The 15,353-nt window shown below is 50.7% G+C and overlaps 1 protein-coding gene across 3 annotated transcripts in view; it reads right to left on the bottom strand.

Moving 5' to 3' along the window:
• Positions 1–2,951: 2,951 nt before the first annotated feature.
• The window catches only part of NOL10 (nucleolar protein 10), a gene marked incomplete at both ends in the record, with an annotated part of 71,040 nt that continues 58,638 nt past the window's right edge, over positions 2,952–15,353 (bottom strand). For all 3 annotated transcript variants that reach the window (XM_084234658.1, XM_084234659.1, XM_084234657.1), the window contains 4 exons: positions 2,952–3,071; positions 6,454–6,556; positions 13,184–13,431; positions 13,679–13,852. In XM_084234658.1, coding sequence (XP_084090784.1) covers positions 2,952–3,071; positions 6,454–6,556; positions 13,184–13,431; positions 13,679–13,852 — 645 coding nt within the window. The remainder of the gene's footprint in view (positions 3,072–6,453; positions 6,557–13,183; positions 13,432–13,678; positions 13,853–15,353) is intronic.

Below are 15,353 nucleotides of genomic sequence, written 5' to 3' on the forward strand. Positions count from 1 at the left end.
ACACAGGCACACTGGCGGGGGGTGGGGGGCAGGCAGCCGATCCATCAGTGGGTCCTGGAATCAATCCAATGGGTGTCACCGGGGGGAGGCAGAAGGGGCAAAGGACCAGGACTCAGGATGGGATAGAAAACACAGCAAGCCTTGTGGCTGCGAGGCGGCCTGTGGCACTCTGGGCGCCGTGTCTGCTGTCACGACGCCGGTGAATTTCTCACTGTGGGACAGAGCATGAAGACAGAGTGTGAAGAGCACGCGGGGGAGAGGGTTTTGGAAACCCAGCGAGGCAATGGGACGAAGGTGAAGAAAAAGCAGAGCCCAGGCTCAACTTTATTCTCGAAGGAAGCACTTGGTGTTCTCCGAAGCCAGCCGCGGAAGCAGGACGCAGACGAGGGGACCGGAAGGGTAGCTGCTGCGCTGAGGTTCAGCCAGAACAAAGGCTCTGATTTCAGGGGAGCTCGCTGAGCAACCGGGGAAGTGGGACAAGGCGAGGCCGGGAAGGAGACTCACCTTGGGCCATGACCTTGCTCCGACTCCAGGGAGAAAGCAGAAGCAATCAGCGGAGTGCGCTGCCACCTCCGCAGCGGGCGACCACCCTCGCCGCCCACCCTCACACGCCTGCGCTCTGCCTTCTCGCCCAGCACCTGCCGGTGCTCAGGAAGCTGTTCCCGCAGTGGCAGGGCTGGTATGGGCTGAGCGGAGGGAGAAGCCCCGAGAAAGGACCAGGCACCTACATGGTCAGCAAGTTTCTCTCTAATGTCTGCCCCAGAGTCACCCCAGGCCCCCCCCCAGCTGCCCTTTCAGGAAGCCTGTTGCACCAGCACGCATGGGCCAGGTTGGAGGCGGACTCGGGCAGACGGAGAGCCCAGAGCCCTCACTGCATTTTCAGAGCTGTAACGCTGAATCCAGGCAACCAGGCACAAAGGGAAGCAGGGCCGGGCCGGGCAGGGGGGCAGGCAACAACCCCCAGCCACCCACGGGTCTTTGCACCTCTTGCTCGCTTGCCTCGCGCAGGCGTTCTATCTCGTAGTCCTCCTGCCTCAGTGTCCTCCTCGCTGTGCCCCGCCGCCTCCGTCCTGCAAGAGCAGCATCCACACACGCCGCACCGTGCTCTGGGCCCTGGCGCCTGTCACCGTGGAAGGCGTGCAAGACCGCAGGTGTCCCTCACAGGGGCTAGCATGCGAGGGCGCAAAAAAGCCCGATCACTTCATTTACCCTCCAAACCCCAACACAAAAGCGGAGGGGTGGCCCCTGCTCTCGGAACCCTCGGTGTTGGAGACGGGCATGGTCAGAGGCGCCTGCATGGCCGAGGGGAGCCGGCGAGAGCAGCCCACCCAGCACCAGGAGGCTCATGGCCCGGCTCAAGGTTAGCGCCTCCTCACAGAAACCACAGAGGAGGCTTTTATAGGAGAAAACGAGACTCGAAGCGGTTCAATAAATGGCCCACAGACGGAGCTGAAAGCGAGCAGGCTGGCTCCGCAGCCAGCAGCCAGCGTCCAGATGGGCCCAGTGTCCTTGTCGACATGGAGATGCTGCTGCCAGTCTCGGAAGCCCGGCATTTCAGAGCAGTGCACCACCACAGCGGCAGGGGCTCGGTATTTAATTGTGATGTACTGTCTCCCACCTGCCACACGGAGGTACCCCCAAAGGAAGGGCGAGGAAGAGCGGGCTCTCAGGAGGCAGTCCCAAGCACCGTCTTCCAGGGAAGGACTCCAGCCAGGCACGGCCGCAGCCCCTGGGAGGAGGCGTGGGGACCGGAGTCAGGGCACAGGAGCAGAAAAGCCCTTGGGACCGGGACCAAAAGAGGTGGAGGGTCCTCTGACACAGGCTGGGGGCGCCGCCCAGAGGACGAAGGTCTCTCTTTGGTGACTGCCTGTCTCCACTACACAACCCTAGTGCCCCAACCCCCACAAGTTTTTCCTGGAAGCAGATTCCCCCCCAGACAACAGACGTGGACTCACGGCCCATGCTGGCCCCTGCCGGCTGCAGCAGGTCGGCCTGCACAGAGAAACGGCGGTGTGGGGAGAGTGCCAAGGGGAGAGGGAAGGGGAAGCTGAGGAGAAAGGGACACGCTGGAACCAGAGCCTGAAAAGAAAGGGGAGTGAGGCCTGACAACCTGGGGCCTGGACCCAGGTGCTCCTGTGGCCCGTCCCTGTTCGCCGCCTCTTCCCGACAGCCAGTCAGCAGAAGCTGGTCTGCCATTCATGGTCCAAAGCGCCACCGCTCCCGCTGTGCACCAAGCAACTGTAAAGGCCCCTCCAACATCACATTAATATCTGAACGTGAAGGACACACCAACGTAGACTTTCAAATTCACTCAAGGAACGGTCTTTCTTAAAAAAGATGTTCAAATGACAGTGTTTATTTATAAATGTTCCCGGGCCCGCTTGTCTCTACTGGCACTTAAACAAAAAGAGGTGTATTTAATCTTGTTCCAAGCTAAAAGGTAAATCAGTGGCTTCTATTTCTTGTTTTAAATTATATTCTTTTAGTATAAAAGTAGGTTTTAAAAAAACCCAAACACACATAAATAAGCAACGCACACAACACGCCAGCACGGCCGCGCCGCGCCGCGCCGCAGACGGGAGGGGCTCCCGGCGGCCTGGCCCAGCCGGCGACAGGCGCTGCAGGACCAGCCCTCACGCTTCGCGCAGGACGACCTTCCCCTTCCCGGCAGGCGTTTCCCAATGTCAGGAACAACAACCTGGTTTACTTGATTTCAACCAGGGCAAAAGGACAACGCTTAGAGGGAGAGGTGACGGAGCACTCTGGGGGCGGGGTGGGGGACACAGCGGCTAGTTTGGGGTGGACGGACAAGTTTCAAAGTCTGACCCATGAGGCACAGGACAAACCCCCACATCGCTGCCTCTGGAGCTGAATCAGGAATCATCTGGAACTTCACAGATGTGTGTGCTGACGGTGTCATGTGCCTGAGGGGCGGCCAGCACGGTGGCACCTCAGTGGAAGGGCCGCCCTTGCCTGGGTCTGGACTTGAGGTGCCCGGCTGGGCGTCGGAGGCGTTTCCTCTCTTGCCGGTGCAGCTTCTCAGCCTCTTGCTGCTGCTTCTGCTGCTCAGACTAAAAGAGAAGCATGAGTGAGGCGTAAGGGGACAGGGAGCCCCACAGCCCTTTCGCGGCCACCAGAATGCTGAGGGCAGGAGGTGGCCACACCGCCCAGGCCGCGGGCCAAGCCTTCCCCACTGCACACCTGGGGCATCTAACCCAGGGTGAGAGCAGCACCGACATCCCATCTGAACCCCAAAGCACAGACTGGCTTCTTAGCACGCACGACGCCAGAGATATTTTTCAAGGACACGCGCCCCTCTCCCCCGGAGGTGTGGGCACCCCCAGGTGCACGAGCTCCTGCACACGCATCTCTGTCTCTCTGTCCTTGCCTCAGCCACACTGAGCAAGCGCTGCTGTTCCGCGAGTATACCAGACGCGCTCGCGGTCAACCCACCCCCCAGGGCTGGCTTTGGGGACTTTTCCAAAAAATCAAATTCCCCTCCAGAGCCAAGACCTGCGGCCCCTCCGCACCGAGAGGGGTGGGCAGACAAGGGCAGGGGCGGTTGGAGGGGTATGTGGGCTGCTGGCAGGCTGCGCCCCTCAGGCTCAGCGCCACCTGCTGCGCCGGAAGCTGACCGTTCTCCCCTCCGGCCCCAAAGCTTCCGACTGCGGCTCAGGGTTAGAGGAGGATCCACACAGACTCAGGGGTTAGAGGAGGATCCACACAGACTCCGGGGTTAGAGGAGGATCCACACAGACTCCGGGGGGAGGCAAGAGGTGCGGGTTTTAAAAACACACTTTTAATAATACACATGCTCCAGAACAATCCGTAGTGGGTGGAACTACAAGAAGGTAAAACGAGGAGGCGCTGCGGGGCATACGTTTTAAAAGCTGACAAGCAGCGCTGCAGGCCCCCAGGAGGCCTGCCTGCCACCTCTACTTTTTCTACGCTCCTAAAAATACTCTTTCAGGAGCATTTTACTCTTGAAAAAAAAGCCCATCGCTGCCGGCTGGGATTACTCAATATTCCAAAGTTAAAGGACTGGGGAGGTGGGAACAGGGAGAGAGGAGCTGATGTCTAAGGCTGGAAGAAGATGTGTTTCTGCCATTCTAGCAGGAGCCCGAAGTGATTCTGAATCATTTTTTTCCTCATCAACACCGCGTCCAGCTTGCTGCACCCAGGTGCTGTCTCCTCGCTGGCCCAGCTCCGTCTCTGCCACTGGCCCAGCGGGAACGGGGCAGCAGCACCCCGGCTGTGCCTCCCCTCCCCACTCGCCAGCCTCCGCCAGCTGCCAGAGCACTCACCCCCTTCGAATAATCTAACCACAGACTGAGGGCTGGCGGCAAGGCCATGGCCAAGGCCGAAGCGCCCTGTTTGACCCTGGCCCGCGCACGCATAGAGCAGACATCCCCCACACTGACAGGCGGGCAACCAGAAACCACAAGGGACACTGCACGCTCCCTGCAGGCCAAACAGAGTGTTGCCGGGACAGGCCAAGTCAACACACACTGACTATCCAGCAATTTGTTTCTTCATGTGGAAAAGCATCCCTAGAGAAAGTGTTTCTTACCCAAGTCACTTTGGAAAACGAGGTACTAGTTTTCCATAGTAAACAGGGCAGACAGACACTCCTAGGGTGCGTCCATCATTGTGGACCTTTGCTTTGGCGTCCCCCCACAAAGCAGTCCCCAGGCGCGCCCAGGGCTCTGCCATACCTTCCTGAAGGCAGGAGCCGCAGAGGCGCCTGGGAGCGGCAGAGCCGCTCTGCTGAGGCCCTGCCCCAGTTAGAGACCACACTCGGCCTCCAGAGGCCGCGCCGGCCAGCCTGAACACACTTGCTCTGAAGGAGGGGCTGGGAGCTCATCTCCGAGCTGCTTCCCAGTCTCCCCTTGCTCTGTCCCTGACCCCTCTCCTAGAGCCCAGTGCGTGGGGAAGCTGACAGCACAGACCCCCCCTATTTTAGAGAACAGGAGGAAAACTCAAGAGTTTATCTGGATGTATCACACATGTAGTTTAAAGATTTCTACCAAAGCCACACAAATCCCTCGATATTCTTAAATAAAATTGAGATTTAATAAACCATCAATTACCTAAATTATCAAATGATTAAACAGGCATAAGTCAAGCACTGACTTTTGTTTCCTCAAAGCCTCTGCTTGACTCAACCAACGCGGAGCGTGGACGCAGAGGCGGGGCAGGAGCGGCGCCTGGGCATCCTCACAAGGGAGCAGAGCCACCAGCACCAGAGCAACTAGAGGTGGTGAGGAGGCAGGACATGAGGCTCACGCCCCCCCCCCTTCCCTCCCCCACCCGCCGGGGAGCGCGGTCACCAAGTGACCTGCTGACTCCCCTCTGAGGCATGTGCCCACGGACTGCAGGGAACTCAAAGGGGATCTACACAGCAGCGTTTCACAACAGCCCCTCCAGAGAAAGGCCAGCAGCCCTGGAGCAAAGCGTGGCCGTATCCCCATGAGGAGATACTATTCAGCCCTGGCAAGGCTGCCCATGGGTTCACCTCGAAATCTCGCCAGGCACACGCAGCCAGCCACACACAGGAGAACACAGCGTCTGGCCCACCTATGATACCAAACGTCCAGAACAGGCAAATCTAGACAAAAAGCAGCTGAGGCGTTGCCCGGGCGGAGGGGGGGGGGTGGGAGGGTGGGGGGGGAGAGCGGGATTCGGTAGGGGTGGGCTTGTGGGGTGGCTGCTAAAGAGAACAGGGCTTCTTTTTGGGGATGAGAAGGCCCTGGAATTAGTGGCGACAGTTACATGACTCAGCAAATGTACTAACAGCCCTAAATTGTACACTTTCAAAGGGTGAATTTTCATGGGTACAATTTTAGGAACTGTAGCTCAATTAAAAAAAAAATTCTGAGGTGGTGTTTTTGGGGGAACCGACTGTGAATGAGAAAAAGTTTTTTTGAAAAATAAAACCATGCAGTTTTGCTCATGAGATGAGTTACAGGAAATATTAAAGCAGCTCATGCCCCCATAATGCATGCCAGGCGTTACTAAAGTCAGTTAGGATACGGCTCTTACCATCAGCTCAGAACAGTGACCCACTTTCTGAACCCACGGCATCCTGGAGACAGCCACGCGTGTCTTAGAGCTCACCAATTCTTGGTCCTCCAAGTTCATGGAAGTGTTAAGGATTTTTTATAGCCTCGGATGGCCAGGCTTTCCCTTCACAAGGCTGCATCTCTGGCTCCCAGGACCAGAAACCACCAGCTGGTTCCGCACCAGCAGTGCCAACTCTCTGGCCCCCCAGCCTCTGCCTTCCTGGACCCCAGAAACATGCCTGGCCCGACCAAAGACTGGCGCTCCGCTCTCAACCCAGGGGCGGGCTGGGCTAGAGGGAAGGTGCTAGAACAAGGGGAAAGCTTGGGAAGGTTGTTTGGAGGTCATTGTTAGAAGTCCATTCTTCTGTGAAATATAACAAAAACAACTCACCCTCTTTAACGTGAACGTCAACTGTTTGCTGCCAACGGTGGTGTCTGATACACTCAATGTGCCACTCCTTGCTTCCAGTTTCAAACGATCCTCAAGGGTTTTACTAGAGGAAAGTGAAGAGAATGACACATTCATTCATCTTCTATTTTGATTTACCGTTTAAGACAAGTTTTAATTAGGATTGGCCACATGAAGACAAAATTCACTCGTGGTAAAGACAGAACATGATTCACGTCACAGTCCGTGGCAGCATCTGGGTGCGTGCCCTCACCCAGGCCCACTGGCTGCGCAGTAAAAGCAGTTCAGTCTTCTGAATGGCAGCACCAAGTACTTCTACGCTGCTACTTAATCCTGTTTCTGAAGAAATTATTGCCACTGGCCACTAGGCCTCTAAAGCATTTTGTATTACAATGAAACTTAAAATATTATGAAGTAAAAATGTAATAAATCAGGCATTTTCTACTTCAGCTAGGTGGGGGTTAGCGAGCATCTCAGCAACTTCACCTTCAACAGAGGAGTCAAGATAACGAAGCCCTCAGGGCCACGCCCAGGGCAGGGTGAAGCACCAGTGAGCAGGTGCGGCCTTCCCACCAGCTTCCAGACAGGGCACATCCCGAGTGCAAACGACCGCACACATGAACGCGGCTGATCAGAGAAAACGAGCAATTTCCCTGTGGGTCTCTGGCTCAGTCCCGCTCACGGCTACATCTCCGGGCATGTTCGTCCTTTCTATTTCTTCCTTGAATCACCCTTTACATTTTATTTCATTTCTTGTTCATATTTTCCAAGCCCTTCTAGGGTCTCTTGGTATCAGCTGTGTCCTGGCTGTGGGCTGCTGTGCCCTGCAATTCCGTGTCACCTCATCACGGACACCCCCTACGCCCCTCCCAACAGAGACGCGACGCTAGAATCCCGTGCCGACGCGCTCTGCTTCACTGCATGTTGTCACAGTGGCGTTGCATTATAAAATCTGAACACTGGCCCTTTTTGCGAATTTGGTTTGGAGGGAAAAAAAAAAATGGAATTAAGCCTAAAATACGTACTTTCAATTTAAGTTTTAACTAGAAAAGGCTGAAGCAACATCCATGCATCCCTGTGATGAAAGTAGAAGCAAAAAGGACAGGAAGGAAAAAACAAAGAATATGCTTCTTTCTTCTATTCTGCTTCCTCTTCAAAATAAACACACTTCCTTTTTTTAACCCTCTTTTCACAAAGTAATACTGTACTCTTTTAAACTTAATTCTAAAAAAACTGGTTAAGGAAAGCGGGGGGGAGGGGGGTGGGATCGTGTACAGGGGTCTGCTTTCTCCTGAAATAAGATCTTCACAACTAATTACCGAGCAGAACCAGCTCCTAAATGATCCATGAGACAGTGGTGCGCCTTTGAAATTCTGAAGCTGATGTTTGATGTTCACACAGGAGAGATTCACCTCTGGTTTATGGCCACTAGTGACTTACTAAACACACCTTCTGTGTATAATTTGAGACATAAAGTGGTTAGCATAAAAGTGGTGCTCTTTTCTAAGCAATAATGTTATTAAGAAGCACTTTTAAAGTACTTTTCATCTTCAAAGTTCTTTACAGACTAACTAATTAATCCTTTCAACATCCCTGAGACAGAAGTATTTATCCTTTATAGATGGCAAAAAGGGAGGTAGGGTGTTAAATGGCTCGCCCCAGGCCACATAAGGGTTCCAGGAGAAGACCAGGATTCCAATTTAAGAAGTGCTGGTTTCCAGGCGTGTGTCAGACCCTGCTTGATTTATATAAAGTTTTCTTCAGGAAATGTGTCCAGTAAGTATTCTAAGGGACAAGCTTGCACATGATAAACTGAAGGAAATTAAGACTTAGTTTAACTTTTTTTCTTTTAACCAGAATTCAGAAATGAAGTGGGAACGGTCTCCAGCACGCTCGGGCATTGTCAGCCTAAGCAAATTCCCCAACCTGTTCATTTCACTTCTGTTCTTGTCTTTCATAGCCATAAACGCTGAGCTTTCCAAGCGAACAGGACTCCTGAATAACCGTGGAGCCACTGAGACAAGGTGGTACACAGAAGACACTCATTTGGGAAGAAAAAGCCTTCTCAAGCAAATTGTGGGAAATTACTACTCTTTTAAGAATGACCTTATTTCCTCCATGATAGGGTATATAAATTCTGGTTTTTGCTCAATGTACTCTCGACGTGCACTTGTAAAAACTTGTTCTGTCTAGGCTACTTGGAGAGACAAGCTGAGTTTTAGAACGAGCCATGGCAGAAGATCAGACACAGGGACTGAGTGTGGAGATTTCTACATTAAAGCAAGTTCCACTTCCCCCCCTTTGAAAGTCGGCTTAGGGAATGTGGCTGTGAACCAGCACCTCCAAAGCCTGTTACTCCGGGTGGCGGCGGGGAGATGATTTAAGGAGACAGGCACCTGAACATTGCCTGCTGCAACAGGAGGACAGCGGCAGACCCTGCCCCAGCACTGCAGGGTTCTCAGCAGGGACCTCAGCCTGCACCCCCGACTCCCAGTCCTGCTTCTTTCCCAACTAGACTTCAGGTTTTTGGGGCTTCAGGGTATTTTGTAATTAAAAGTTAAAAGTTTTAGTGAAAAATCTCATTGTCACAAAATGAACAGCTGACCAACCCTCCCATTTGGGGAGACTGCTGAGAAGATGGTATGTGGAGAGGGAGCCGGGGGTGGATACAGTATACAAAAGGCATTTATGCTAAGACAGCCTTTAGAAGAGTTAAATGTACTCTAACTAAAATAAAAAAATCAAAAAATAAAGGAATTACCCCCCCCCCCAGTCAATGTCAAGGGAATACAGAGAGAAAGGAGAAATGGATCCACACATCAGCAGTGAATTCAAGTATTTAAACTTTAAAATACGTTGTTTTAAGTGAATGGCTTTATAAACGACAAGTACCGGTAAGGCTACCGGAAACTATGTCCATGCGATGCTGCCTCAAAGCCCTGGGTCGCGCCACAGGTGGAGGACCTCATCTCTGGGCTCAGCTAAACCTGCAGGGCCTTTACCCTGCATGGGTGCGAGCAGGGGAAGCAGGCCCGGGAGGAGGCCAAGAGCTCAGAGCCTTCTGGAGGGCAACATGCTGCGTCTCTCACACCAGCCCTTTGATCCAGCAAGTTCCACCACTAGGTGATAGATTCTAGAGAAATTCCGGCACGTGTGTACGTATTAGTAGCTGTGAAAAAGGCAGGAAAAGGTAAGAAGAAAAGGTAAGAGAGAAAGGTGACAAGAAATAATCCAAACATGTAAACTTAGGGACATGACATAGTCCAACCCATCTGCCCTGTGACACGTGCGCAGCCGCAGGGTGGGCCTTACCAACTCGTACCCACAAAGAACAAATTTCAAAACTTAACATCGAATGAAAAAAGCACGTTAATCAGCAATATGGCTGGAGGACGCCCTCACGTCACAGAAGACTTACAACTACACCCACGTGAGTGTGGACACATACGGGAAAACGGTGCACAGCAGCTACCCGGGGGTGTGTGTGTGGGGGGAGGTGGGGCAAGAGACATTTTCACCTTTTATTCTAAATTATTAATATAATGAAACATGCTTGTATTACTTGAGTAATAAAGTATTATCTTTTTTAAGTAAAAGTTTGGAATAAAATTGCTCTCAAAAACAGATCCGAAAAATGCTTAGACTGGAACAAGACCGCGCTCCTCAGCCCCTGCCGCACCCTCACTGTCTCGAGGGGAGAACGCGCTGCCATTCGCTGGCCAGAGTCTTGCAAGCGGCGACAGCTGCAGAGGCGACAAGCCACTCGCAGGCGCTCCTACCGCCAGGTAAAGACGACGAGTTGTTCAAAGGCGGGAAACACCTAAAAATCTTTGAATTTCCAGGACCTACCACAGGTAGGCACTTCAAAGAATACGTCCACAAACCGAACGGAAAGGCCACCCAGCAGGTAGAATTTATTACTCAAGAAGAGGCGCGAGGCGCAGCTATGGGGATGTGTCACTCCAGCCCGCCGCCCGAGGTCAGCTGTCTGGCAGGGCTGTGTTTAGCCCCAGACAACAGAAGAGGCTGCTGTGCCCGCCTCCGGCTGAGGCCGGCAAGCATGGCCACCCCGGCTTCTTCCTGAGTGTTCCTGATCATGCTCCCACCCCCTTTCTGAAGCTATGTCCTTACCAACGCGTCTCTGCCCCATTTCCTGCTCATGCCCCAGTAAATCCGGCTGCCCATCCAGTTCATTCTCGCCTTTCCTCGCTGCCCCTCCGCCCCTGCCGGCTAGCAGCCACACCCCCGCGCCTAGGAAACCATTCCTATCAAGCTCCCGGTTTTGACTCATTTCCCTCACCGCCAAACTTCGGGAAGAATCACCCGCACTGATGCTCACAGTATTTTTTTGTCTCCTCACTCTTGGATCCATCACAGCAGACAGGCCAAGCGCCCAAAAACCAGTCTGGGAAAGACCACTCCAGCGGCCTCCTCTGCCACGCGACACCTGGACCCGCCCAGTTCAGGCCCTTCTCGCCACACCTGCTCTTTCCAGTGCTCCTCCTAGCTTTCTGACAGCTGGTTAGTAACTCACTGTCCACCGGAGCCCTGTCACCGAGTACCTGGGACAGCCCTACGATTACATGCCTTACTTTGCACAGGGGTACAAAGAAAGGGGTACAAGAAAAATACTTGCTGATTCAAGGACTCCCTTCTTAGTCCTCACACACTTAGACTAAGCCTCCTTCCTTCAGTTACAGCTCAACAGCTCGAAGCTCCAAAGCCAGCGTCTCCGCCCCAACACCTCCCTCCGCTACCCAACACGAATCACAGGCCGTGTGGGCACATTTGGTGCTTCATTCCACTTGTCCGCACCCTGTCCTTTTTTTTTAAATCTCAGTGGCAACACGGCCAGACATTTCCACACCACCCCGGCTCTTCCTTTCTCCTTTGAAATTAAATTAGTACCCAGACAATGTGGTAGTGCAGGCCTATGTTTCCTTCTTCTTAGACGGGCTAATGAATAATGTGCTTCTAAGGCTGGCTGTGCCGCGCCACCCCACAGTGCAGCCTCGCATTGCTTCCAGGAGACCATGGTATAGCTTGTTAGCTGATCTCAGGGGTCCGGTTTCTCTCTGCATTTTGTCTCTAAAACTGAGACATTTTAACAGATTTCTGGAAAATAGAGACTTTATGCCTAGATGTTTTTGTTTTCTCCCACACGTGCTTTTACTAGAAGGGTCCTCACCTTACTTGGGGTGGGCATTGGAACAGATTTAATCATGTTCCCCTTCGCTGACAGCCTTCCCTGGCTCCCAGGCTGGGGCTCACCTCGCCTTCTGGCTCCTTTCCGAGGCGTCCAGAGAGCGACGTTCCCGCTCCCACTCCCCTCAGCCTCCAAGTGTCCTTCGTGCGCACCAGGGCCTCTGCCATCCTTCCCACTCTGCTTTCAGCACTCAAGGAAAGTTTCGTGAATAAGTGGGTGGGTGGAGAGGTTGGCAGTGGGTGGGCAAACTTACAAATATAAAAGATGCAAGGCATGTACATAGGTGCTGACAGACGTGACTATTGAAAGCTGCATCACTGTGCCAGGCCAAGAGAACTCCCCCAAGAACTGGGCGATGATTCATGAGTCACTTTTCCCTTTACCGGAGAGCTTTAAAGCAGGGCACATCCAAGTGAACATGTGAACAATACAGTCACTCTCGATGCTGGGCTTTACTGACTGCCATGTGGCAACTCCCAGAGTAAACATAAGGAGTCACTTCAGTGAATCTCTGAAGGATAATAGTTCAATGCTTCATTAAATAATGTGAGATATTGCAAGTTTGGGATTTGCCAAAACAATCCAGTCAAGACTAGAATTCAATAAGCTGCTTGTGCCAAAATGCCAGTCAAGTGCAGGCTATTCATGCCAAGGGCTTGTACATTAAGCAACAAGATTTTTCTTTTTAAGTTTATGTAAGTATTATGACTTACATAGTTCATTTCAAAAAGAGTATTTAATTTAGTGATGTTTTACTTAGTAAAACTGTTTTACTTAGTAAAAAAAGGCACTAACTTAGTCATTTTCATTAAATACTAAATGTTTATCCCTTTGTCCATTACACTAATGGCCGGCTGTAACCCACAGGCAGGGAGATGGGTCTTGTCTCCCACCCCCAGTCAAGGCGTCCTATTACCATGGCTATACTACCAACAACTGCTCCCAGATTTTCCCGTCAAGGGGTTATGGGGTGAGTGAGTTCTCTTCCAGTAGGTCCCGAAAGGCTAGTTTCCGGAGCTGCCTGACCGTTTTTTCCGCTCTCTCACTGTTCCTGCAGAGGGCTTAAATCTCCTGGCAAATTTTCCAAGCGACCTTTTCAATAACCAGATACGTGAGATGATGGAGATGTAACTGAAACTCTAAGTTCTAAAAATAATACTTTGCCAAGTGACAAAGAACACGCGGCCTGCTATTTACCACTGTACAGAGGCTGCTGCTCTGTAGGGCACAGAGCGAGATAAGAGATCTGTAACTCAGGGAGCCACCGGGGAAGAACAGGACAGCAAACGGGTTTTGCAGTTTCAGCGTTCTAACGCACATCTACCAGTTCTGGTCGGGCCAGCCCCGGACCTGACTGTATGAAAACTACAGCGCAAAAGCTGTTAAAATACTCATCACGGAGCCGGTGTGGTGCTTCCCTCACATTAACTGCAAAGATCAAAATTCCAGCCCAGGGCAATGTGCCAGGACAGAAAGTGCAGACGTCCCTGCGTGCAGGGTACTCACTTCATCAGCTTCTGCTTGGTGGCAGAATCTTTGAAGCTCCTGAATTCTTCTCCTGCTTTGATCTCGTAGAACTGGGGCTTGAGGACCGTCTGCCGGTCCTCTCTGAGCTGCTCCTGCCGCTTCGCTCTTTCCTCCTGGTGGAGAAGCCTGCGCTGTTTCCTGACCTCTTCAACCCAGCCCTTTTCATCATCCGAACTCTCAGAACTTTCAGCATCACTTGGTTTTCCTTCCGGTTCTTCCTCCTCTTCCTGAAATAAAAACAGTAGCAGCAACTCCTTTCCCTCAGACCCACCACTGACCCACGATTCTCTTTTAAGTGGCAAGGACCCTTGGAGCACGTGCCATGGCGTGCTGGGAAATGCCTTTCATGAAAGATGTATTCTAAGCTGAAGGTCAGACAAATGACATCTTAAGTGTACTCAAGGCTCTTCTAACTTACACAGAAATCTTCACATTAAAGAAACAGCAAAATCTACATAATGATGAAGACATCACCTTTTCATGACGTTCCTGTTGTTCTAAGAGTCTTAGTTTCTTCTTCCTTTTTTCACCAATTTTCGAAACAAGAGGATTCAAAAGCCTAAATTCTTCGCTTTCTTCATCCACTTGGAAATCGGGGTTCTCAAACATAACTTTAAATCGATCATCAGTGAGAATATTAGGAAGGCTCTGTAAGAAAAAGTATAAAATTTTAAAGTTAATATTTGATTAAAATCTGATGAGAAAGATGATTGAAAAATATCTTACTGTTATAAATAAGCCGCACAAAACATAAATTATTAAGCCATTATGAAATTTCTTTTATAACTAGTTTCTAAACCTTTGATAGCGCTTAGGTTTTATCTTCTATCTGCACAACTAATGCCATTACTTTATTTTGCAGACAATTTATAGTACTTGGTCCTTATACATCATGAGCTAAGACTGAGTCTTTTTGGTTACCTTTATGCTTAATATATTAGAAAGAATTTTATTCAACTAACACTGTTAATGCAAAAACACTTCTCAAGGAAATATGTCAGTCTCTCAAACAGTATTTAAAGCATTGCAACTACACGGAATTAAAATTACCACGTCTTTAAACTTCATATTCCAAAACCAGGAGAGGACGTAAACATTAATAGCAAGTCAAGAATTACCATGGCAGGGAGCTGGTGGTGGAATGTTAACTCCATCTAAATTCTCTGGAATCATAAGGATAGTCCCGTGCCTGATAGGGTAGCCTCATTAAATTTTTCTCCTAATACGCTTAGCAGTTCTCAAAGGAAATAGCCTCAAGGTCATTTTGACATAATACACTTTGCTACTGAGGCTCACATGGATAACTCAGGACTGACACTAAATTCTTTTTCATTTGTACCCATTTTTGAATAGAATGTGTCCTAGTAGTATTTTAAACTTCTCTGTTCAAATAAACAGATAATCTTACACACTCGGGTCTCTCTTATACCTTACCTGCGATAAGCTTGGAAACCATATAAATCAACTAAATGGTTTGATATGTCACAAAAATGGTTTGTAGAATAAACAGCCTGAAAAAAAGGCTGAAAATGCTAGGTAGTTTGTGGGGGACTCTACTCCATGGACTTGATTTTACTGACTGTTTCTCTGCCACTGAGAGCAAGTGAGCTTGCGGACGGCAGTTCTGACTGCTGCACTTGCGCAGCTCTGACTGCTGCACTTGCCTAACAGAGCTACACAGAAGTTTGGTAAATAATGTGATGTTAAGGAACTGGCTTATTTATCTGCACCGAAAATGCTATGACATGAATTCAAATCTTGAACACACTGACTACATTCCAGATACATCGACGTCCCTGATTAACTTTTACTTCTAAGACAGATGTAGGTTCTAGGGAGAAACGAAGACAAGAGAAAGTTCCTGACCCCAAAATGCTCACTCAAAATCTAGTGATAAAGAAAAAAGTAATTGTTTGCCACAAGGCTCCTTCTGGAAGATGGTGACAGAGTTCACAGCACCCTAGAGCAAAGAGGGAAGAAGCAATTCCAACAAGGGAGATTGAGAAAGGTTCTAACATCTGGCAGGAGGCTTGAAAGATGAGTAGATTTCAAAAAGCTGGAAATCTGAAGAGCATTTCCAGCCAGTGAGAAGGGCTGAACAATCTGATGACACAGAATAATGGCACAATTTGAAAAAACATTTTTGATC

This window comes from Talpa europaea (assembly GCF_964194135.1).
Source record: "Talpa europaea genome assembly, chromosome: 6".
NCBI lineage: Eukaryota > Metazoa > Chordata > Mammalia > Eulipotyphla > Talpidae > Talpa > Talpa europaea.